This window comes from Gallinula chloropus (assembly GCF_964237585.1).
Source record: "Gallinula chloropus genome assembly, chromosome: 6".
Lineage (NCBI taxonomy): Eukaryota > Metazoa > Chordata > Aves > Gruiformes > Rallidae > Gallinula > Gallinula chloropus.
The window spans coordinates 11,465,693-11,491,479 of NC_140091.1; the positions used below are offsets into that span (position 1 = coordinate 11,465,693).

General features: G+C 45.2%; 1 protein-coding gene across 3 annotated transcripts in view; it reads right to left on the reverse strand.

The window, feature by feature from the left end:
* Positions 1–25,787, reverse strand: part of ST3GAL3 (ST3 beta-galactoside alpha-2,3-sialyltransferase 3) — a 177,319-nt gene that overhangs the window by 28,868 nt on the left and 122,664 nt on the right. For all 3 annotated transcript variants that reach the window (XM_084266160.1, XM_084266159.1, XM_084266158.1), the window contains 2 exons: positions 18,508–18,603; positions 13,742–13,928 (listed from right to left, as the gene is read on the reverse strand). In XM_084266160.1, coding sequence (XP_084122286.1) covers positions 13,742–13,928; positions 18,508–18,603 — 283 coding nt within the window. The remainder of the gene's footprint in view (positions 1–13,741; positions 13,929–18,507; positions 18,604–25,787) is intronic.

Sequence of the window (25,787 nt, forward strand, 5' to 3'; positions counted from 1 at the left end):
AAGAGAAGGGAAACTGAATTCCAAGTAGTGTGACAGACACACAAACTACACGGCTGTAAATGAAAAGGAATTGCTTTGGTTTTCACGGATTTCTACAGTTTTACCCATGTAACTGAGAGCAAAATACAGTTTGCAGCTAAAAGGTAACAAAATGCTGTGAAAAAGAGGTTGTCCTGTGTTGACAGTGGAACTTGGCACACGTCAGATGAGCTCCAGAGGAAAAAATAGAGATTATTCTGATGAATATTGTGTTTCACAAGTCAAAGCATGAATGATAGCTCACATGTGGTGGGTCAGGAGACATGCCTGTACTATGACAAACTGGGTGATGGATAGGTAGACTGTACTACAGACTCTTTTATTCAAAGCATAAACTGGATTTTGATCCAAAATTTGAAGAAATAGTCCTGTTTTGAAATATCTTAGGAAAGATGGAAGATTTCAGTAAAAGGAATGGATTTACATAATTTATGCTTGTGTTGCAGTTTTTTGTCTGTGAATAATAATAAACCCAACTGTAACAGCAAGAACCACCACTAGCAATGATGATGATAATGATAATAATAATATTTTTTCATTGAAATAATATCTGACCATCCTTGGAGGTGTTTAAAAGATGTGTCAGTATGGCGCTTAGCGACATGGTTTGGTGGTGGGCTTGGCAATGTCAGGTTTACAGTTGGACTCAACCTTAAGGGTCTTTTCCAATTTACATGACTCTATGATTTAAAGTTGTACAGTTTCAGAAAAATCCCAAAGAAGAACAGGCCCTATAGGATCACCAGTATTTACAGGGTATTTTATTCCCACAAGGGACCAGCCCCTTTATTTTGCTATTATTTTTATGACATAGTTTATGAAAAATCATACTCATATAACATCTATTAAAAGCATGCCATGGCTGAAAGGGCAAACCCATGTGTCTGGAAGCGCTGAAGTAGGACAGCCCAGTGACTTCAGCTCAGGATTTCTGTTGTGAACAGTGACACTTGAATTTTCCCACAAGATTTCTCCGATATCACCATATAGCTAAATGTTTTACAAACAATACTTCACATTTAGAGCATTTCTGCAATATTTGGCTTGTATGACATCACTTTACAGGGCAGAAAACAAAGATGAATGCCAACAGCTTCCATTGTCTTCTGATGCTCTACTTCAGTCATGTTAGGCTGATTTTTCAAAGCATCTGCTAAGCTGACAGTGCAACTCCATTGACTTTGCTGCTGCCAAGCACCCATCTCCTGCATATCCACCCCACAAGACTTTAAAGCACGTTTGGGAAGTTCTGATCTAACTTGCCCAGCATCATATTAGTCAATTCAATGCTAAACCACCTCCTCAAGAGGAATCCTCAGTGTCTGCGATCAGGAGACCACTCTTTCTCCTCTCCTCTCTCCTACTCCACAACATGTTCTACAGCTTCTGCAACTACTTCATGCCAGGGCTGGATGTCTTGCATTACAGAAATTAGTCTAAATCTCAGTCTTCCCTCTTCCACTAGATAGACAGCTGTGTTCTCAGAGAGCCAGGATGCAATTATGTAATTAAAGATAACATCTGCACAGGAGAACTGAATTAATGTTGAAAATGCAATGTTGTTGTTTTTTTTTTTCCCTTTGCTTTTCCTAACTTCTGGCAGCTTGATTTTTATAACCATAAAGCTATTTAAAAAGTCTTAAAGGGTAACTCAATATGTTTTAAGAAAAACAAACAAAAACCACTCAAGAAAAGCCCCACTGAATCAAGCAATTAAACCCAGGGCACAGTCCTCTATGTGTGACTACAAGCTCCAGTACGCTATTGTAACCTACATCAGCCCTTAGAGGAGAAACAACTCATTCTCTTAAAGGGATCCTGAACTATTTCCATCTAATAAGCCAGCAAGTGTTTGAGGAGTTCCCTGCTGGTTGTAGAACCCTTCCATTCTCTGCTGTTCCCAGTACCCATCACCCTTCAACCTCTAAGACTCAGGTGTTGCTCTCTTGCCATGCACCAGACCAGGCTTCTGCTCCTACATGATGCCCAGGTGGCTGGCAGGAAAAGAGGGGGGTCCTGGGAGTCCAGTTCCTGCCCCCAGTTCATGCCCCAATCACTTGTGGAGAAGTAACTGGAGGGAAAAATCCTACCTTACTCCTGCATCCTTGGAGATGCTGCAAACCTATTAACCACATGGGGAGGGCACTCAACCAGCCATGGGCTGGACATGAGAGGCCTGGTTGGCCAGACCATGCCCAGCACATGCAGTGCTGCCAGCATCTAACAGCCCCCATGGACCATCAGATGGAGCCAAGAGATCTCACAGGAAGGGCAGGAGCTGCAGCAGGCTGCCAGGATAACACAGCCTCACCGATTCCCAGCCGCTGCCCTGAAGAACTGGGATATCTCAGCAAAACAGGATGGGAGACTATTTATTTACTTATTTCTTTTTTAAGGGATAAAACTATTCATTTTCAGTAGTGTCATCCTAAGAGACAGGCAAATTATTTTAACTGAACTCTCCAGCTGTGCCAAACACATGGCGTGGAAAACATCAGCTGAAAGGTAATGGGGTAATAAAACAAGTGTGTTTTCCCAGTTGCTTGTAACAGAAAACATGATGTGATCCCAATGACAGCACAGCTACCTGCTCTACTTACACCAGTGTGCCTACACAGGGGAAAAAAATAAATAAGAAATTAAAAGAAGCTGTCTCTGCAGGCTTTGGTGACAAAGCAGGAGGGCATCTCAGGGCATCTGAGGACACCCATCAGCAAAGGCTTTTTTTAGGGAGCTGAACTGGTTCATGAGTTTGAATACAAACAACGTCTCATTAAACAACACATATTTAGACTAAACTCTTGGCACATGACAACAAGAAAAGCTAAAAGATCACCACGGGAAGAATTATGGCCTAGAAACCCTCATCGCTTTCCGAAGTTATCTCGAAGTGAGTCTCTAGGGAAATTTTCACATTGTTTTTACAGCAAGAGTACACAGAAAATCTGTCTTCTCCTATTTTGGCATCTTTGCTGAAAGAAGCAGCCAAATAATTTGTATGTTCACTGCGTGTTCCTATAGAATATATACAAATTATTCAGCATCCTTTCGGAGAAAGCAGAAAGGTCAAAACAACAAGAGGCTGTGTAGTTGCCAGGAAGCTCCTGCCCTACTTTATTTTCTAGACTTGCATTAATAATAGGTGTTCTACAAAATGAGAGTTTTAAAGGAACATTATTTAATGTTCTTAAAAAGATGAGAAGTTAAATAAACTGTAATCCAAACAGAACACTTACATGTAAGAGTTTTTTCCCAAATAACGAAGTGCTGATTGCCTGGTCTGGGCTGGGTATTTTCTGTAGCTGTCAGCTGTGGGCAGAGTTCAGTTCATGGCAAATGGCCAGAACACGACTGATGGACCAGCTGAGGCAAAATTCCAAGCAAACCCAGCAAAAGCTTTCTGGATCCAACAGCTCCACCATTTGCCTTCGATTTTGCATCTCTGATTAAAAAAATAGATACTACCACTTCTACAGACCTGGCCTTAGGTAAGGAGAGAAAGAACACCCAAAGGCACATCCCATAAATCTGTAAGAATACAAACACTACCAAAAAATGTGAGATCTTCCCAGAATCCCTCTCTTGCTCACTACCTTCACAGGGCTTGGTTTATTTTCATTTCTATTGTCAGGACAAGTGTTTGCGTTAAATAACTGAGACTACTCAGGTAGGAGGGAAGCTGATTGTAGGGGGGAAGAGGTCAGGGGATCCATACCCCCCCCCCACAGGAGCATCCTGCTCTTCCACAGAAACTGCTCCTCTTCTTGGGAAGAACCAGAAGCACCACACACAGCTGGGAGCACAAGGGGAGAGATAAATTTAGGAAGATAAAAGCACAGGGGGAGTTTAGTTACCTCAGTGTTTATTATAGCAAACTGGAGATATAGGTCAACCCCCTGTCCCGGAGCCCTTGGTGCTTCGAGGCAGAGAAAACGTTACAAATTGCTCAGGCAGCACTAACTATGCAAGTAATCCTCAGAGCCCGCCAAGGAACACATGTGTTTCAGGCATAAATCGTCCAATCTATTCCTTTCTGAATTAACATCTGTCATCGTGACACCATTCAAAATGACTGAAGACTGGATCATATTAACAACCACACATCTTGGATAAATATTTACTGTTCAGGCTTTTTTTTTTTTTTTTCCCTTCTTCAGTTTAAAGAAAAAAAAAATTGCAGATAGCAAAATTCCTGGAGCTGTGAAAGGGGAGTCGCTCCTCAGCCACTGGCAGAAAGCATGTGATTTTATTTACAAAATCAAATCAGCGTCTTCACGCTGCACACGGGTGAACCCACAGCACCCTGTGGTGTTGCAATGCTTTCTGAAGGCTCTTGAGAAAAAAAAAAGATTTTCCTGTGAAGGAAATAACTTCCTTTCATGAAAAGCTGTCAAGGGTTTGCTATCCTGCTCCTCATAGTCAATGAGCAGGTCACCGTGAGGACAGGGCTTCCCAGAGACACGCAACAGGATGGCAAGAAGGCAAGGCAAGAAGAACACGGCCCCATGCTGGGTACTCTGGGAAACAGACTGTTCCCAGAGAGCAGACTAGGTTTGTACTTCAGGAAGAGGTATCAGCAGTCAGTGCTCACCTCTGCAGGTTTGTCATTCAGTCAGAAGTGCAGATTTCTAGGAAGCTGCACCTGTCTGGACTGGTTTTGCCTAGCTTCAGCTCCTAGCCACCACCTTCTACTGCTTCTTTAGCCACCATATTCTAGACTTCTTATCAGCACAGCTCGAATGGCAAAGAGATCCTGCCCACATCCCCCTGGACATCCTGCACACCAGGGTACACTGTTCCTCTGGACAGAAGCTTCTCCTTTCAGTCCTTCACTCTCACATTGCTTGAGCAGAGCATCACCAAGATAGCCCGTCATGATTTCAAGACTTCAAGAGCAAATTCATCAAGCCTGCAGGGCAGATGTAGCAAAAATAATTATACTGATCTAAAAGTGCTGCCTTTTTTGGTTGTTTGCCTAGCTTCAGCTATATTTTCTTCCTACTAAATTAAAAAGTCTTCTGAGAAAAAAATGTTCCTTCTAGGTAGACAGAGAATACAAGTAAATCTCCCCAAAGCCTCACACGTAAGCTAAGTAAATTGAACTCAAATCTCTTAGGCTAAGCAAGGCTTTGCAGACTTCAAATGATTCCTGTAGCTCTTCACTGAAGTGTTAACACAGAACATCTTTATTCCACTAACACTTGCATGAGTAGCCGATACCCTCTGGGTGACGCCTCAGCTCTCTGACTTTCCCCGTGTGCTGGATTCACAGAGCAGGGCTCTGGTGCAGAGGAACATCTGCTGCACACGTGGGCACCACGGGATCCTTGGCAGGCACGGGCCGTGCTGGTGGTAAAGCTGTGTCTGTCTGGATGGAAGAGACACCCACATGTCTGCACCTGAGGCCAGGTGGGGATGATGCTGCGCGAGCTCAGCGCCACTCTGGTCTGCCAGGTGGCCAATCACACACGTTGGGCCAGCAGCCACGCACGCCTTGGCCAGCACACACCCACCTCAAAGGGAGGACAGAGCACACTGGGTATTTATGAGGTGGGGGAAATGGGAGAGCATCGTGGTGCAAGAGGGAGGCTCAAGGGAGCAGGACATAAATCCACAGGCAACTTTGTTAGCTCTGCTGTTTATGGAATCATGTGTTGCATTAAGATCAGCACCAGATTTGGAAAGAATTTCTTTTTGTTGCCCCAGGTATTCCAAGTCCATCTTTGATCCACTCCGCTAACCAACACAACCTGAGCTTACATGCACTACGACCTCCTGGGATTTGCATAACACCGATGCCTGAACACTGCCAGAGCCTGCCAAAGCGGGTGAGTGCAAGGTGAGCACCCTCCAGATGCTTTTTCAAGACAGCTGCACTAGCTCTTCAGTTGGGCCTTGCTCATGTTGGCTTTTCAAAAGAAGAGATGTGGAAAAACTTCAACCTTTTGAATTATCCCTATTTTTGGCTTTGGTTGACTCACAGATGAAGAAGGAAGGAGTGATCAAATATCTAGGAAAGGACAGTGACTGTCAGTTGGATGGCAGCAGACATCAGAAGTGATTAGAAGATGATAATTTTAGTAAGAAATTGTCTCAGGATAAAGCAGGATAGCAAGGCAATCCCAAAAAGGATTTCCTACTAGGTCAACAATTCAGTCTCTTCAGGGGGTAAATTCTGCTTGGGTGTCTTCAGTTAAGAATGATGTGAAGGAAAAGGAACTAAAGAAGAATCAAAATCTGACTGTAGCTCTCTGATTTTCCTGTCACAGCTAGGATTACTGAGCCAGAAATGAAGACGCTGCCGTTTTGGCAGATGTGGGATAAAGGTTCTTTAAGGACTACTGAAGCCTAGCAGGAGTAAATGTGTCTCATCTTTCAATAGGAAGTATAGTGCAATGAGAACTGCAGTTAGGTAGCAGCAAACAAAACAAGGGACAAATAAAGGACAAAACCCATGCATGGTGTGGGAATGACTGGAAGGGCAGAAACACCAACTTAATTTTGCTCTGGTAAGTAGAAGCTGTGAAAATTGGGGTAATCAATGATGTTATTCCTACAAAACCAGATACTTCTCAAACTTTTGATACCTGGAATTTTTTTCTACCCAGTACATAGTCTGCTTAGGGATAATTTTTATTTTCTTCATCTACCCCAGAAGCTCAGGTCAATGTGCCTACTTGTGGACACTAAAACTTGTCCATGTGGATTGGGGAGTTAACTGTGCTCAGCGTTCATCTACCTGGTAACATCAAATGCTATGTAGGCACCCTGCAATGGTGGTAGATCAGCCCCTGTCACCAGCTGATGCTTGACAGCATACTTACAGACACACTAAGTATGCCTGTGTGGGAACAGCTCTCAGCTATGTAGTGACCTGCCTAATCTTATTATGCTGTTGCATGCAGGTATGTATGAAGGGCAAGCTCCAGCCTGCACTTTCCGTACCAACAACCTTGTTTTGGGAATTTGGCCAGGAAGACTCCCCCAAGGCCCATGTTGCAAACTGGGTCATTTGTCTACTGAGGTTCCTGTATGGTCCTCACAACAGTGCTGCATAATACAGCACTCAGGTCTTCTCCCTCTTCTGGTCATCAGGGACAAGATTTTATTTAGCACACCTCTACCTTTTCCAGCCTGGCTCACCTTCTCTCTTAGGGCACCAATGTTCATACTTCTCCTTACATGGCTCTGGTCAGAAAGACAAACTAACTCCCAGCTACTCTCTGTCAAAGAAATACAGAATATTCTCCACAGACTATATCACGCAGACTCTCCCACCTCTTCTTCTCAGTCAGAGATTGGTAGGAGCCAGAAGAGTCTGTCTCATTTTATTACAGGGCATTTTCTCTGCTTCAATGTTTAGTAACGGTTCAGTTGCCTTGACTGAGGCACTGAACCATCCCAATGATGCGATAAGGTATTCTCTGCTACCCATTGCTCCTAAAAATCCCCCCACACTCTGTGAGTGGAAGTGGCCTTTTGCACTGTGTGCTAGGACCACAGGACAACCATCATGGAAAGGCTTTCTTGCCTCTTTTCCCGTACAAGCCTCATCATGTCCTTTACGCACACTGGCTGTACCTTACTCACCAACTGCTTCTTCGTAGAGTATAATTCTGAAGGGATTAGTTATAAAATGGGTATTTAGGTGAAAACTCAAATTTGTGAAAGAAACAGGACAACCCTTAAGCTGACTTCCCAATTCAGAAGCTTCTCATTTATGATGGAGCAGCAAGTCCAGCTTCTGCCCCCTTCTACCTGCGCCCAAGGAGAGCAGGACACAAGGCAATGCCTATGTGGGCACAGATCTAAGCAGGTGGGCAGGAGCTCTGTCTCAGCACAGCATCAGGCATCCCAACGCTGTAACCAAGCCTGGCATTGGGAGAACTAGTGGTGGATTTACAGCTCCACCAAAACCAGATGAAGAGTCTTTCTCACAGTTCCTTGAAAACGGAAAAGACCAACTGTACAGAATATATTCTAAAGCAACAAGCCCCTGGGAGGAGGAAAGGGAAAGAAAACATTTGCAGAAGCAGACTCTGGAGTGAAACTGCCAGTGGTCACTCCATTTGTCACCAAAGTCAAGTGACAGCATGGGGAAAAAACAGGTTCTCCCTCCCTAGCCCAGACCCAGAGGAACCATGTGCTCAAGCGCTCACCTCAAGTTCCAAACAAGCTGGAAATACGAGCATGTGGATGAAGCTTTACTTGGGGCTGGACAGCAAGAACGGATTCAAAACCTGACTATTTTCCTCAGGCAGACAGCAGGAGCGTGGTGGCCCCTCTGGGGTTTTTTTTTCAGGGATGTCTTGACCACCGACAAGGTTAGTTCAGAATCTGAGGAATCTGCAGCATCCTGCAAGGCTGTGAGGTTCACAGCCTGCCCTAGCAAACGCACAGCATGACAAGGCTGTTAACTAATGGAAGAAGAGAAGCTCTGAACAAAAGCTCAGCAGACATTGAGGGCTCTGGCACCAGCCTGTCCTTGGCTCTAGCACAGTAACATGGGCTGATCAAGGTCAGGAGGTATTGTGATGCACATTTCAGCAGGATTAGAAGAAAGGTGTTGACTTAAAGCGGAAATGTAGTTCCCAAATAAAAGGTTTTTAAAAAAAAAATAATCATCTCTGCTGCCACATCCACAAGCCCTCCCCAAGCAGCAGCCACATGCCGTGCCAGAGGAGGGGCTGTGTCGTGCCTGCTGCTGGAGTCTCAACATCTGTGGGAGGATGACTGCTTTTCAGATGGCATCACTGCTGCATGCAAGTTGTCAGAGGCATGCCCCTGCAAGGGACAGCCAGCTGAACTTGGCCTCACTGGCAGGCAGGTGCTCACTCGCTCCCATGACTTTCACTATTACAGAGAGCTCCGAGGTGCCGCAGGCACTCGCTGCTGCACGAATGACGACTCCTGGCACAGGCTGCAGAGATTCCTGCTGGAAGCATCCGCGGGCTCATTACTACACGAGAAGGAAGCTTGTGAGCTGCCAATTTCTAGTGAAACCTTTGCCCTCACTTGGCTGCTCTACCACCGTGTGCCAGATGTTCAGGGAAGTGAGCCCTAGCAAGCAAGACAGCTTCTGATTCACTAATGACGGGCAAAAAACCACCCTGGAACCAGCCTCAGCACCAGGCTGTGATGGCTGGTTTGCATAACTGGCTCTTCTTGGTTTCAGGAAGCATCTACTCCCAACACAACAGAGAAACTTCCAGCTTTTGACCATGATTTGAATAGAGAAGAGCCTGTAATTCCTCCCACTATAATTCCTCCAGTACTTTGGGTATTCAGGAAGAGCTTCTGTCACCAGAACCAGGATGATGCAGGGCGGTACAGTAGTGGGGAGCAGGCAGGGTGGATCGCAATACCTGTAGGTAATGTCCCTTGGCAAAAAGGGCAGAGCAGGAGAGCGTGTAACTTCTGAATGACTGTCCATGAGTAATCCACCTCTGGGGACGCACCAGCCTCAGCCGTTTCATCAGAGCAGGGGTGCCTGGAAGCATCAGCAGGCTCTTGCAGCAATGACTGCAAGTCAGCACTGCCAGACAGGTCACCACAGATGCACGAACGACTCACGTCTTGGCCCTCCTGCAGCAATCCCAGTTCCTGCTACAGCAGGCTGTGGGACTCCAACCCACTTCCCTTGTTCATTGACATTTTCGGTCAGAATGGTGCAATCCTCCTCTCTGCTGAACATGTCACCTTGCTCCATCCCACACTCCTTTTCCCCCCATCTACTTGCAACTATTTTCTCCTTCAGTTTGTTCCAATGTTAAATGACTGAAGTTTTTTCTAAGCTCGTTAAATGACTGAGATCAGATTACCAGGGGTTTAGTTGCCCAGGTTGCTGCAGCTTCCCCCTTCTTACAGGAAGGCCTATACTCTCCAGTGATACTGCACTGCCCTAACTTGCTACCAGACTCGGTTTTGAGTGCTGGCTTACCCAGAACTCTGATGGAGACTCTCTGCTTTGCTGCTTATGCACTACAAATATTTACCCAAACCTGTCCTTTTTCTAGATTGTTTCCTGATATTTCTTTTTTAGTGTGAAATAAAAGGAATCGAGCTTTTACTTTTTCTTTGGTCCATATTCCAGCACTCCTCTCTCTGCACAGAGCGTCTCCAGGCATGGAGGAATCATGAAGATCTTTGGGAGGCTGTCACACCAGACTGTATGTAATATATCAAATCCTCTGCCTCACCATTCTGCTGCTGCTTCTGTATCACACTGATTCTTTTTCCTCATAATATCTCCTGAAAATCCTCCTCTCTACAAAGTACTTATCCTTTCCACAGTATGCAAGTGCTGCCAAAAGACTAACATAACACAGAGCAAATCCCTCTCAGCTGCAGGGAGAATAAGCTTATCTGACCACTGACCCCAGCAATAAACAGCCATTTGCATTTCATTTACTCTCTCTCAGACAAACTCCCTTTCATTTCACTTCATCAAGACAGGACTGAGTAAGGATGCCAGTACCTGCCCCACAATCTCTGGTGAAGCAGGTCCAAGCACCACCAGGTCTGGTGCCTGAAGCATTTCAGAAAGCCTAACAGCTCACCCATGAAACTACCATGGACACAGGCAGTTGGCATCAACATTCAGGGGCAAAGGAGACATCAGAGGGCAGAGTTTGGCCCATTGTTTGGAGGAGGAATGTGTCTCCTTCCACAGCAGTTGTGTCCTTTTGCAGGGAGACTTCCCTGAGCTCAGAGTCCTAGCTGTAACTGTGGATAGGTGGTGGGGATGAAGCCTTGCCAAAGGACAGGCCTAATCTCAGGTAAGGCACAACCACACTGGCACACAGAGCTCCTTTGTCAAGCAAGTGCCTCCAGATGAATCCAGGAAAGGAAGAAACTCGCTTTTCTCTGGAAGGCCATCTGAGAGAGAAACAGAAACTGTCCACAGAGAGCACTGGGCAGGCAGTCATCATTCTGAATTTACCACACGCTGATAAAAATACTAACACTCACTACCAGAACAAACAGACGCCTACGCCTTATCCCACAGCACTGCTAGTGCTCCATCGGGTCACTTCTAGCATCGATCTCCACTAGAAAAAGCAGCTGTGCTAGCCACCTGCTTGCAGCTAAAGCCAGTGACAGCAAGATCTCAGCCTCAAATAGAGAGAGATCAGGCTAGAGAGGACAAAACAGATGTTTTCCTGTCACCTAAAATCCAGAATCCAAAAGTATTCAATGAACTAGCTCAGCAACCTCAAAACCAGCAACGATTCCCTTGGGAACTTGTGTAGGTCTGGTAGGGTGTGAAAGGAGTGAGAAATGGACAGAGCAGTGCCTAGCCTTAAGAAGGTACAAAAGGGAAGAGAGTTAATTTATGATTTCAGTTCTCAGAACAGTAAGGTTAATTCTTAGTGAGCACCTAAAAAAAAGCAAAGATGAGTAGCAACCCAGGTGGATCTGTCAAGAGTGACTCATTAATGGGAAGAATAATAATAAAAAAGTATTTCTTCATACAGGAAAAAAAATCATAGGGGAGAAGCAGCAAGACATGAACTGGAACTCAGTAAGGCTTCTGACATACCCCTTTCACAAACATGCCAAAAAAATGTTATTAATGATACTACTGTGATACGAGCTCAGAAGAGGCCAAAAACCATCCAGGAGGAGTTCTCAGTGGGCTCACTATAGAAATGGAAGGATGTTATTACTTTGGGGTCTGCCTAGGAACCAACTTTGTTTAGTGTTTTCATTATGAACCCAGAGGATGGAGTAAGAAGTATGTTTATTAAATTGCAGAGGACATGAATCTGGAAAGAATGGCAGGTATGCTGGAGAGCTCTGCCAAAGGAACTTGGCAAACTGGAGAAGCGCTCTGGAAGAAAGAATCGGCAGGGATAAGCGCACAGTGCTGCTCTCTGGCAGGAAGAGCCAACGGCACAAGCGCAGGGTGCAGAGCTGGGGAGGCAGCTGCTTTTCAGCTCTTCCCAAGACCTGGAGCCTCAAGAAGATGAAGACTCACCTTCAGCTCCGTATCACTGTGGGAAAGGCAGACAAGAGCGGATGCATAACGAAGGAGAACCACAAAGCTAGTGAAGTAGCTGTTGGCTCCTCTCTATCTGCTGTATCTGGACATTTTTGGGCACTGCTCTTTCTGAAAAAGATGAATCAACTGCAGGCGTTCAAAAGAGCAACAGGAATTAAGAGATCTGGAAAATATCACCTACAGGAACTGAAAAAAAATGGAGTGTTTATTCCACAGAAATGAAGGATAAGGAGCCAACCACAAGAGCATTGGAGTAACATGGAGTGCAAAAATCTCACGTTCTTTCTGCTCTCTGCCAAGCTGGGCACAGAAACACCCGGTCAAGACTCCTACAATTGCTCTCCCCAACCTTCTAGCAAGTTTTAACAAACCATTTCCTGCCTTGTTCCAGGAGCAGGGGGTAACCCATGGCAATCTAGTGCTGACTGCACGACTGCAAGCATTGGGTAGAAATTCAATTTGCTCAGAAGCAAACCAAGCCATCCTTTGAACTGAGCACGAGGAGCCCCCGCAGCTGCGTTCAGGTTGCAGGGCACTGACACTGCCAGGGCTTTCCCTTGCCCAGAATGAAGAAGAAGAGCGTGACATAAACCAAAGAAAATGGCTTTTGACTCAATTATTCATGTTCAGGAAGCCCGCTTGTGCTTGCCCAGAGGTTGAGAGGTAGTTCATCCATCTGGTACCAGGAAAATAATTGCAAGTTGGTGCCAGTGTGAGACAAGAGCGAAGTATGAGCCCTAAAGGCCACCTACTTAACAATCATATACAATTATATTCCCAGACTTTCATTCTGCACATGGTGAGCTGCCAAGCTCCTCTCTCTGCCTCTAAACATCCCATCCTCTGAACATTAATCCATTTGTTGAGAAATCATTAAAGAACATTTGAAAAGAGATATGTAAGATGTGTAAAACAAGATCTATACTCAAACAGAGGGCATACATTCCGGACTGCATGACAACAGATGAAGATGAACCATTTACTGAATGAAAAGTCACAAATTACCCACTTAGGATGGGTGACTTACAGAGAACAACCCTGACTAATAACAGGTCCACGGGACTTCAGAAGGGTGCTAATGCCAGTGATTGGGAGGAAATATTTACATAGGGAAGGTGGTGGCTTCACCATCTCTGTTTTAAAATTAGATTTGATACTGTGCTTCTGGGTGATACTTAATCAAACACAAATCACAAATCTCAGTGCAGCAACAGCAGAGCAAAATCCAACGGCTTGTCCTGTTCAGAAGGTCACACTGTCTGTGGATTGTCTGTAGCCTTTTCAACAAGTTGTGCTGCTGCTGTCTCCTCCTCCCCTCCTCTGCCATCACATCCTTATCCCCAAATTCCCATTTCTCCCCCTTGCTATTGCCTTTTTCCTTCGTCTGTTCTTAAATCCTAAGAGCCCTAAAAATCCATGTGAAAGCAGGTCCTTTTATATACTCCTTAAAATAAGTGAAAATTAAATTAATTGTTTACTGCATGCACCAAGATAATCCCAAATAGAATGCCTCATCTGTGATGCAAACTCAGGTTGCAGCTTTTGTAAAACAGATTCAATTAAAGCTGAAGTCCACGGTGGTAAATGCAGGAGGACACACAGAGGAACCAAAACATGGTAAAACGTGACTGTGATACCAGGTCTGCTCACTGCTTGTAATTCCATGACCTTCACAACGTCAGCCGACAGCATTCTTACCACTTTCTCCTTGTAAACAATGTATTTCAGCCACTTGAAATCCTGCCATTTGAATCCTGCCAGAACAAACAGGGAATCCTTCTCATACTGCTCCATTTTCTGGATTGCACCTTCAGGATATGTGATCCGCAGAGTTGTCTTGCCACCCACATCTTTTTCAAAGCCCTTGACTGGAGCCGAGTTCAGCCTGCAAGGCAACCAGAGAAGACACTGTCATGGATTCCCACTTCCACTCATGCATGTTGATGCTACAGTGATCACTGCAGGGCAAGAGCTCCCTGTGTGCAGCTGCTTCAGCAGAAACGTTAACTCCTGCAGTTCTTCACCACAAACACTTGGGAAGCTTTACACCAAGTGAGAACGGTTTCATTACACAGAATCACAGAATCACAGAATCTTAGGGGTTGGAAGGGACCTCAAGAGATCATCGGGTCCAACCCCCCTGCCAAAGCAGGCTCCCTATCTCATACACAGATAGGCATCCAGACGAGACTTGAATATCTCCAGAGAAGGAGACTCAACCACCTCCCTGGGCAGCCTATTCATTAGAAGCTACTTAAGTGATTTCATTGAGCAGAACATAAACCATTTCTGCATATCAACCCTTGTGATTTAAACTGGGTTGGAAGCTTTGGAGAAGGAAGCTGAAAAAGTTTGTCTTTGCAAATTTAGAGTTACAAATTAAGCATTAGTATTTTAATATCTCATCATTCCCAGGATAACTAACTTGGATTCTGCAAGAATGGGCTGAAACAGAAGATGGGAGTTTAAGCAGATTGAAATTAGTTTCATGCTCCTACCTGAGTGAGTTTACCCTGCTCACCCTACCTGCAGTGACTGTTTGGGGAGCTAAGCCACATAGTAATTTTCAAAAGAAACAAACCCAAAGGAACAACCTCCACCAGGTTTAGTTCCTCAAACCAGCCCATCTGGCCAGTGAGCTGCCCTGGATCAAAGGCAGAGCTTGGGCTGCCTGGCTGGTGTAAGGCTCAGCACTGCTGCAGTCTCACTGACTCAGGAGTTTCTGCTGTGGAAGGGCATCCCACTCTGAAAACACCCAAGCAGACACACAGCTTTACTCTTGGGCACACTGATTTCCAAGGGAATGCTATGTGTTTAGCTGTGCTTTTGTTAAAATATGCCTCAGGGACAAAGTCCTCTTAAAAAAACCTGCTCTGGCATCAACAGCAATGATGACTTTCATGACATTAAAGTTATTCAGGACTTCCATTCAAAACCAGAAATCCAAGGCTGAGTAAATTTCAAGTAACTTGGAATACAAATCTTGCTGACATCAAACAGCAGCCCCTGATGGAACAGCGTTGCCTGCTTGAATTATTGCAGCCTTCTTGACTTGGGGTAGTTCAATACACTGGAAAGTGCTTATGGACTGCAAATTTTGCCATGCAGGAATGTTAATGAGGATCTGGATTTGTCTATTTTCAGCCCTGGTAAGCATTTTAGGTAGAGAAACCTTTTAGTAGAAGAAAATCCCTGTATACCATCTGAAATTCTCTTCTCAATTAAGGTGAATAAATTTCTGTGTATTTTTAGTAAAAATACTTTATCATTAGGAATAAAATATTCAAGTGAAACCACCTTAAGAATCAGCACCACCGCAATTTATACAGGAGATGAAGACTTTTTTGTGGTTTATAACCCCCTGCTTTGTACCCTGGCTTTGAGGTATCTACACCTGACTGCCTGCAAAAACTGCTCCCAGCCAGCCTGATCCCTTGATTTTTCCTCTGTTCCTGTCAGCATGCTCACACATCACTCACTTTTGCTGTGGGCATTATTTAAACTCCCAGGCATTGTGTCTCTCTGGGGCAGAAAAGCCTAAATAATGTAAAAGCATGTGGCCCTGAAAGGTTAACTGAGATAAATACAACAATATACTACATAAAGAAAGGTAGTTATACATATTTTCCTCTGTCTTGGGGATGAGCTGAGGGTAAGGTTAGTGTCTGTAGTTGTTTCAAATGATGATGTGTAGCATTTTGGCAGGGTTTTCCCCACCCCCAGCAACTGGGATCGCTGCTTTGCTGCTTATCTTGTTAAAGCTCCCAAAACTTGGGATGCCTACTTTGCATCTAGACAGGAAACAAAACAAACCATTTCCACAAGGAAAATGAGCTCAGGTCTCTAGCACAGGACCAGAACGTGAGCTGCTGACAGAGTCATGGCAATGGTGTCCCACTAGCCAGCCTGCATGGCCATCCCCAACAGCACAGCCCCAGGGACAGTGCAGGCAGCGGAGCAGGAAAAGTTCTGGCAGCCACAACCAATGGTCACAAAGGTGCACAGTACACAGAATTTGAATCCCTTCTCAGGCAGGACATGGTGGTCCTTATAAACACACCTACATTTTAGAAAACCTCACTTAGGATGCTGACTGTGGACAGGCAGCTTTTTGCTGTAAGAAGTTTCAGAGTTTTTCTATCTCTGTATCCACTAATGATGCAAGAAGCTTAAAGACTCTCACTTCTAACCTAGGCACCACAAAGACCTTCCCACAAACATCACTAAAGCATCACCATCAGGTGAATCCCTATCTCATTCTAGGCAGGAACTCCTGACACACACTTGTTTCTCCTTGGTCTGCTATCTAGTCCAAGAAGGCCTTTCAGGGCTCTGATGACTGACTGCTGCAAGAAGCTCCTGCCAGGTAAACAGTGTGACAGCTGAGAACAACGTCTGCACTGAAATCTGGCAATAGCCAGTTAAAAAAACGAACCAAAAAACCCAACAGTAACTCACTCCAAGCTGGTTTAGAACTGTCAACGCTGACCTGACTCTCACAAGATCACAACTTCTTGCTGCAATTACCAATCCTCACACGATAAGACACGGCGCATCAAAAACCTCCACATACTGCTGGATCACTCCTTCATTCACAAATGTATCGCATTTTCCCCCTTAGAAGTCACCTCCCAGGTCCCAAATCCAAACCTTCAAAGGAGTTTTGCAACCCATGAGAAAGGATGCTTTATACAAGGGACTAGCCCTGGAGTAAAGGATGCATTTAAGAAGCCTGCTCTCACGTCCTCAGTCCCACATCCAAGCACCTGGTTCCGTTTTACTTTTAGAGTTGACTTTTCTCTCCTTTATCCACCCCACAAACAGCACAGGTGCTTAGCTGCCCTCTTATCCTCTCAGCTTGCAAACTGACTTAGATTTACTGACGTGGGGACAAAAAGGTCGAACTTTTCATTTGGAAATTAAATAGTGGACATTCTGATGTAAATCTTAGTGGGTGGCTTAGTCCAGATGGATTGAAACTGTTCTCTTGCTACTTTCTGAATGGTCTTAGCCCCAGAAGAAGCCATAAATGATTTCTAATTCAGCTCAGATAACTGCAAGTCACCAGATGATGACAAGCAGCAAGAGCTCTTTGCTGGCAACCGACAGTGGGATGAACTAGGAGGAGGGCTGTAAAAGTTTCATCCTGTACTGAACAGTCATCCCTGTGTCCACAGCACTGTCAGGGAAGCAGGGAAACATTCACAGGAACAAAGGACTGGAAGGGATCCTCTTTCTTGGTCTTTTTGTCCAGACTTAAAGGGTATTTATTACTCCATGTATATCCTATTCTTTCCTCATGTGCCCATTGCTAGTGTGTGGGAGAGAAAGGAGACCATGCTAAGCGATACCTTCCCTATGTCTTAAATTCTTTTACTAATCCTTTTCTTTCTTCCACCTCAGCTAAGAATTTGCTATTTGCCACCATGTCTCACGGTTGACTAAAGTTCAGAGAGACGATATCAGTTACATTCCCTCGAATATGAAATCAGTTATCTTACCAAGGGAAAAAAATACCAGCTTAGATTACATTAAACCAGTTTTAATAAACTTACACTGTAGTTTATCCCACTTTTCCTATTTACCACGATAACATTTTGTTTCTTATGGTTCAGAACCTGCTGTAAAGCTCTGCATTTTTTTCAAGTCAGACAAATGGGTCTGTAGCTCCCTAGAGCACGTTCCCCCCCTCCCTCCTACACAGGCACTCTCTCTCACTCTCCATTAGTACAGGTATTATGTTTGTTAATCTCCAGTCACCCAGAACACCTCCCTGACTTGACAGATTTATTAGTAAGAGTTATGACTAGACCTGTGATTTCACATATCAGCACGTTTTTCAAGCATTCTGAGATGGCAATGATCCAGGTCCTCAGCAAAAGCAAGAGGTCCCAACTTTGGTCGTTTCCATTCCTACGCTGCTCTGCTTCTGACACCTTATTCAACGTCATCATCCGCAGTGAAACACAGATGTTTCACCATTACTGGGTCCTTACTCATGGAGGTTTACTGCTCCCTAAGACTGTTCTTAGTTCTTCCCATCCTAGCTGTGAAGTGTGGGTCCTGGGGAATGATACACATGTATGAGCATGATACTTTCCTGAGCTACCTAAGGGATGTATCTGGGAGCAGACAGAACAGTACATTTTACTGCTTCACCACAGAAGCAGCGGTTTTTAGAATGGACTTATGAAGAGAAGGTTCAGGTGGGATCACAGGAGAAAGCACATTCCCAAACAGCTGTGGGAGGCAGAAGCCGTGAGGAGAGCCTTTATCCTTTGATCCAATGACCATTTATAACACGCACTTAGAATTTGCTCTTTGTTTTTCCCCCTCCATATTAGCTAATACGTCCATGCTAAGAGATTCTGCCACTGGTGCAGGTTTAACCTTTGCCTGCACTGCATGGGAACCGATGCAGAAACTGTATGTATGACAAGAAAACTCTGATGGCCAAGACTCACCTGACAACAATGTCATAGTCATCAATTTTTAACCCCAACGACTTATTTGCAAGTACTCCACCATTTCCCACAATAATACATCGCCGGCAGCTGAGACTGTGGAAGAAACAGAGGAAAAAGGTGATTTTTGTAACATAACTTCAAACACACCGAGCTTCACGCATTTAGTTTGCACCTGAGAACTCCAGGAAACCTTTGGGGATCTTAAGAATTAAGGGGAGGACAGAGATTCACTTGATCCCCCAGCTCACCCCATCCTGTCCAGGCACTACACATGATAAACTGCTTTCAACACCTCACACCACGTGTGGCCTAATGAGATGAGCTGTCAGGACAAGCAGCTCCTCTCCCCCCACACCCTTGGTACGATGGGCTTGAATCAAACCCATCTGTTTACTTAAACTGTCTCATTATTCATTTAGCACTGAAATAACAATAAACCAAAGGCTAAGTGAGGAAGTCCTCTCTCCAAGCAATTTTCTAAGTGCAGGCAGATCCTGTCAGGTTATCTGGGGTGTGCTCACCTTGCTGAGTGCAAAATTGCTGCAGTTATCATGGCACTTCAAAAGCCAGAAAAACATTAAATGGATAGAAAAAGGACTTATCCCCCTCCCCAGCCCCCTTCCATCCAGTGGGAAACATATACAGAGACACAACGGGTGAGGAAGGGGAAGGAAAATAACCCAAAGAAGTAGGCCAGAGAAGGAAGAGAAGAGTTTCTCGCGGAACTACGAGTCACGAGAACTCTCTGCAGCAGATGTTAAAAAGTGATTTGGTTTTGAAGATGGAGGGAGGACTTCTTTCCAGCCATCTAATCCCAAACGCAGCTGGCTCTTCTGGCAGCGTGCCTCCAGCTCTGGTAGTTCACTGAAGGAATACGTGTCTGCAGAGCCTTTTTTCGGAAAGGGTCCAAGGCAATCAGTCGTTTGGAGCAGATCTCTGGGCTAGGCGGCCTTCCTAGTCCCAGGCACACTCAACTGGTCTCTTCTAAGCTGTCCTCGCTGTGATCAGCCTACAGAGCCGGCGTGAGAAAAGCTCTGCTTATGTGGGGTCCGTCTTTGCAGAGCGGGGCTGGCGTGTACTTCAAGGCTCCGCTAACCACAGAGGGTTACCCCGCTGACAGAGCCATTAGCTGGAGATCCACAGAGAACTAACAGCACCAAGAAATACACAGGAGCAGCTTCTACAGCCCAGATAGAGTTTCACTGCAGATTCCAGCCTTTCCAAAAGAAAAAAAAACCCTCAAGACAGACATATTAGCCCAGTGCTCACATCCCTAAGGGCTGAAGACGTGTGGTTGGTTGTGGTAATCAAATCACAATAGAGAGAAAACTTTACAGACAATGGCACAGAAAAAAACCCCACAGTTCTGGCAACAAGGAGGGAGCAGAGGCAAGATCTGTTTCTGGCAGTATTTTGTGTCAAGGAGGGAAGGGAAAGAGTCAGACCCAAGTATACCCGACTGAGAGACAGAGAGGGCACTAGCTTTGTCAAAACCCTTAAGGAAAAGGTGCTGCAGGATGGAAAAAGGCACAGGTCGGTTCTGGCCAGGTGAAATTTCAGATGAATATATGCTCTTTGCATGATTCTGGTAAGAAAGTTTGATCTCTTAATCAACAGACCTCTGGGTGAAATACTGCAAATTCTCTACCCAGTTGTCTCTGAGCTGTGACTTTTCTTAATTATACATTTTAAAGAAGAAAACCATGCTGAAATATAAATGCTGCAAGCCACAGACACTCCCCTCTATTCCCTTCCCACCTACTGTTAGGATGCTAGCTCTTACCAGTTTTGAATAGGGATGTGCTTGTTCCAGCCTCAAACCACTTAATTGCATTCTTCCCTTTTCTGCTAAATTAAAGCACCATCTACTGTCAGCAGTCCCTTCCACATCTGCATGTGATCCTCTTACTGACAAACCACTGTGTGTAAACATCTGCCTCTAGGTGGATATCAGCAATGGGCCAGGCTGGTGAGCAGGGCTGAGATGAAAACCAGTTCCACCAGCCAAAGCTGTTCCAGCACCCTATTTCACGGCTCTGGTCCCACGCAGCACTTGTTGACCGATGAAAGCCCATTCTTAGATTTCCTTTGGCCACACAAACCAGAGCGAGCTCACCACATCTCTTATGGCATGGCAGCTCTCCTGGATCTTGAGTCACACCTGCAGTATGTTCCTGAACCGTTGTCAACTTCTCCCCAGATCCCCGCAGCACTGACTCTGGCAGACCAGCATGCGGAGCTAACGCTGCTCAGAGCAGGGTCCCCTTTACACAGAGATTTCATGTACATCATTCCAACGCTCTTTTTATAGCCATCAGTTTGCAGAATATAATCCTCACTTTGTAAGCACATTCTGTGGCCCCTTCTGAGATGCCTGGCTTTCAGTTTGGCTCCAGTGAAGGACTGCTCAGAAAAGGGCCCTACAAAAAGGTCTGGACTGACCCAGTCCTCCCACCTCATACATCCCTGGTCTGTGGCTTTAGCAAGTTTTCCTACTGTAATTTTACATTTCCTGCAGATCGGTCTTGACCACTGTGAGCACCTGCAGCAGGATTACATCACAATAGTCACTAAATGATTCATTCTCAAACATGATAGTAACTTTTTAACGCTGTGTGACACAACCTGTTCCTAAAAGGATATTATACCAGCCCACCTTTATCTACATGACAAGATTTCACGTCCACAAAATCCAAGGTAACTATGTTGCCATCCTAGCTCTGTTCCAGATCTAATTTTCCAGGATTTTTCCTGCAAAAACAAGCTTATCAATTTAGAGCCACCTCTTTGTCACCTCCCATACTTCTCCAGGAAGAGCAGATTTGCTGTTGTTTCCAATGTTCCAAGAAGTGTTAAAGAGCAAACAGTAATAACCTAAAGGAACTCTTTATTTAACTCTTCAATACCCTTCACCACTTAAGAGCTTAAAGACACATAACTGCCATTTAACATCCTCACAGTTACTGATAAAAATACAGGAAGTATTTAATTGTTGCTGTAAAATGGGACATCATTACCCAAATAATGAAACCAGTACTTAACTGAATGGTTCTGCCTTCCCTCAACTTACCACAACCAATAGCTTAATCACCTTTGCCCAGATTCATGTCCCGACTGGTCTTACACCCTGGTGGTCTTGATTTAAACACACCCTCCTTTTTCCCCTAAGTCTCAGATCAGATTTTTTATGAATTTCTTTTTGACATTAAGGTCTTTGATCTTGTATCAGCTTTTTCTTAAATCTCCTTCACTCTGCCCGCTCTCATGGCAGAGCTGGATGGAAGCTTCCCTCGTGCGGAAGGCGGTAGTCCGGTGTGGATTGCTTTCTTCAGGTGCACATGACGAAGATACAGCGAGTCTTGAACTTTGCCTGGGCTCCACACAACAGGCGTGCACGTCAAGTCTGGGCAGCCCAGACTGTTTTGATCACGACAGGCAGAAATGTGAGCTAGGCTGGTCTCACCTGCTTTGGTGGTCACGCTGTGGGACAGTGAGAAGACTGCAGGGCCACCCCGACGGCACTGTGAAAGGGAAGCCTTCAGCAGGGACATCAGGCACCTCACCTCACATCCTGACCAGACGTTTGGACTCTTGGCACGGGTGTAGCTGTGCTCCTTCACAGCCAGCATTGACTGATGGTGCCTGAGCAGGGGAAATCTGCAAAGTCACTGCTGGCTCCAGGCAAGTTCCTGGCTGAAGAAACACACTGTGCAGGCAGCATCAGTTACAGCTCAATTGTTTCTCCACAAAGAGGTGTGCAAACACCTTTTCTTGTTTGTTTACATAGCACATCAAAGCCGTACTTCTTTTCCAGAAGAGCTCAAGGATTGAACACACGGGACACAGCCCAGATTCCAGTTTGCTACCAGGGTGGTATGAAGGAGGGTCATGGACTTTCCACACCAGAAAGACTTTCCCTAAAGCCCTAAGCTGGGAGCTTCAGCCAGATGTACAGCCTCTGACACAGCTGCTCAAAGGTTGAGTTCATCTACACCAAACCTGGGATTCACACAGATTTTCTTGAACAATATAGCACTGTAAACACATGTATGCATTGTAGCAATTCCTACTTCCTCTTCCTCTCTTATCAAAGCACTTTAGGGATTTGTCAGAAGAGAAAAAACCACAAAGCCTCCCTTTACGCAACTTTGGAACTAAAGGCTTTGAGGAAAGATATAACAGAATAATTAAGAAACAAGTCTTCAGGGTAACTGGTGCTTAGGGAGGTTTAGTGTATTCTGGTTTGATCTGGCTGCTGCTACTTAAACTGCTGCTATCAGCCTGAGCCAGAGGGACACACACACCTTTCCTCCTGCTCTATCAAGTTCCTTCCTCAGTCGCACAGCGCTAGTAAAGACTCCTCCTGGTCATAAACTCGCTCTTGGGTTTTCTTCATTCCCACACTGAGGTGATACAAAAAGTTCAGCCAGGCTTTTATAATTGGTCTTTTCACAGGAACTTTACAGGTCATTGCTGCAGAAATTTAACCCAAAATTTCACTGAAGTCCAGGCAGCAGAAAAGCCATGGAACTGGAAACCAAGCCCTGATGAATCTGTGGAATGAGGGGCAGGCCACTGGATGAGCCACTAAAATAAGGAGTGAACATGTCAGTGATATATAGAGCCTGGAAAACCCATCAGAGGGCAAGACGACTCCAAAGTGTCACAGACGAGGCTCACCAACATCTGCACTAGGGAAACAACGTGGCAGCACTGCAGGAAGAGGACACCAACTCTAAACCCCCCTGGACCTCCGATGTTCTCCAGAGCAGCTCGGAGCTGAGTTGCAACTACCCCCACAAACTCAACTGCAGCTTTGCCTACCTCCTGCCCTGGAGCAGAGGCAGGTTACTATAAGCAGTTCAACACAAAGGTGCCACAGTAAGGAGTCATGAAGAAACCTACGAAAGGACAGCATCACTTACACTGTGTTACAGGCGTGAGCTATCGCATTTGTTCACATGCCCTCCAGCTGCTACTAGTTATTAACACAATGGAGGGATTAGCTGGAGTGAGTTGGCAGGGCTGCTTTGGGATGATGAAAGGTGTACACATACCTGGAAGGATCGAGTTTGCCTCATTTCAGCACCATGTCGGTACATTGTGTCAGAAAAGGTGCATCAGGATGCCCTTTTGGCACAGGGATAATCAAACAAACAACTTAATTTCCAGGGCTTATGGGAGGCAAGTGAAGGTAACATCTCAAAGGGACAGCTGTGTGAAGGAGGAAAGAAGTGGAGAAGCTTGGGTGGGGACAAGACCAAAGATTTGGTGTAGATCTCCCACCTCACAACTTTAATCCTCTCTTTCCTTCCTATGCTCTTATATGCTTCTCTGACCTCACCTCTCCCACCCTTCCCCTGGGAAAGCTGCATTCAGCATGTGGTTACATGAACATTTGCTTCAATAGGCTCAGCAACGCTTACCCTCTCCACCCAGCCCCAGCCCTCTGCCTCTCCCCCAGCCACTGGCACAGCAGCTCTTCAGTGGGAGGGGAGCTCTGTAATTGAGGTCACTGGAGTGACCTGGGTTACGAGAAAAACTCTTAAACTGGAGTAACTTCACTTTAAAGTGACCCACTTTAAAGTCCCTCTTCAAATAGCAGCATCACCAAGAGAGGGTAGGGAGCTACAATCCAAGAGCAGGCAGCAGCAAAACCAGCTTCTTAAATCTGAATGTTGGTGCAATCACATCCTGAAGAGCAGGTGAGGTGAACCCAGAGCTTTCCCCCTACCACTAGAATCAGCCTACTGGACTTCAGGGAGGATACAAGCAGAAGGGTTCACAAGAACTCCTAGTGTGACCCCTCGTACCTCTCAGACTCTAGGTGCATCTCTTATCTAACTCCTTCACAATGAGGCACTTTTCCAGCCCTCAAGCCAGTCTTTCTCCAGTTGCTACAAGGAGGTGAGCGAAGTGGGAAGGTCTCTGGACCTTCTCCTTGGCCAGTGGGCTGTAAGGGAGTGAGCTGAACCTCAAGACCTTGCTCCCAGCACACTGGAGGTGCCACAGAGAACTGCTGGGCTCCACATTGAGCCTGAGATGAGACAAGAATGTAGCTAACCTTCCCTAGCCAGTCCGCTCCCTCAGCTCTTCTGGAATCCAAAACAGCAGATACCCACTGCTGCCAGCATTGCAATTCATCAGCAATCACAGGTGAGGAACACTTTGGGAAGCACACCCAATTCTTCATCTGTGCCCTACTCACCAAGCAGGTTTTCAAGAGCAGTGCTCTGGTAGCCTTAACACCTCGTACAATATCCAAGCCCTTTGTTGCAACTCCATCCACCTACTGCTTTAGGCTCTCAGTATGTGGCTTGCTATCCCAAGCCTTTCCTGACCCTTTCTTCTACACCGGCTTCAATTTTTATCTTTTCTCTCTAAGACCTGCTCACAAGAGGCATCTGACTGCAGCATGTGTACTACACAACCAACATCTGCTGCTTTGCAGATGTAGTACACATATCACAGAAGGTCCCAAGCAAACAGTATTTCCCCAAGGTATCTGTGTGTTTACAAGCACACACATCACCAGACTTTTTTACTGCAATACTACAGAACTGTATTTCTAGCTTGTTCATTAAGTTTTATTCATACTTGATATCTCAGGGACTTTACATACCTTTCATGAAGGCTGTTAGGTCTTTCCTATCTCTGCACCAAACCCATTATAAAGAATGCAAAACCAAAGTGAGCAGCTCATGGTAGAGTGGCTCCTAAAAAAGTACTGTTGAAAAACCCAAATCACATTCCACTCCTCAAAAACAGGTGAGCAGTAAGAGTCACAACTACATTAACCTTCCCTGAAAGAATCTTCCACCTGCCTTCTATGTCATTAACACTAATTTCCCATGAGCAACCTTCTGAAAGAGTCTATATGTGGAGTTTTCAACAGATTAAAATCTTAACTCTCCAAGTAGAGCTGAGATAAACCCCAGATGGGTGAAGCTCAGTTGTGTGCAAAATCTTTAAGAAGGTCATTTGTAAAATGATTTTGCCTTCTGGACACCACTTCTCAAATTAATCCAAACTCTGAAGGCTAACCCTATCTGGCATTGCTGTGAGGCAAAGCAAACTTCAAAGCAACTTAAATTAGCACATGGATTGCAAAAACCTAACAATAAACTTTCACACAGAGAGTAACTCAAAATTCTAACTACAGCAAGAACTACAATCAAGGCAAGAGACGTGAAGGAAAGGCTGGAAAGCTTATCAACTTTGTCATGGGAAAGTAGCAGAGGAGGAGCCAGGCCAGGAAGTAACCCCGATGTGTTTAG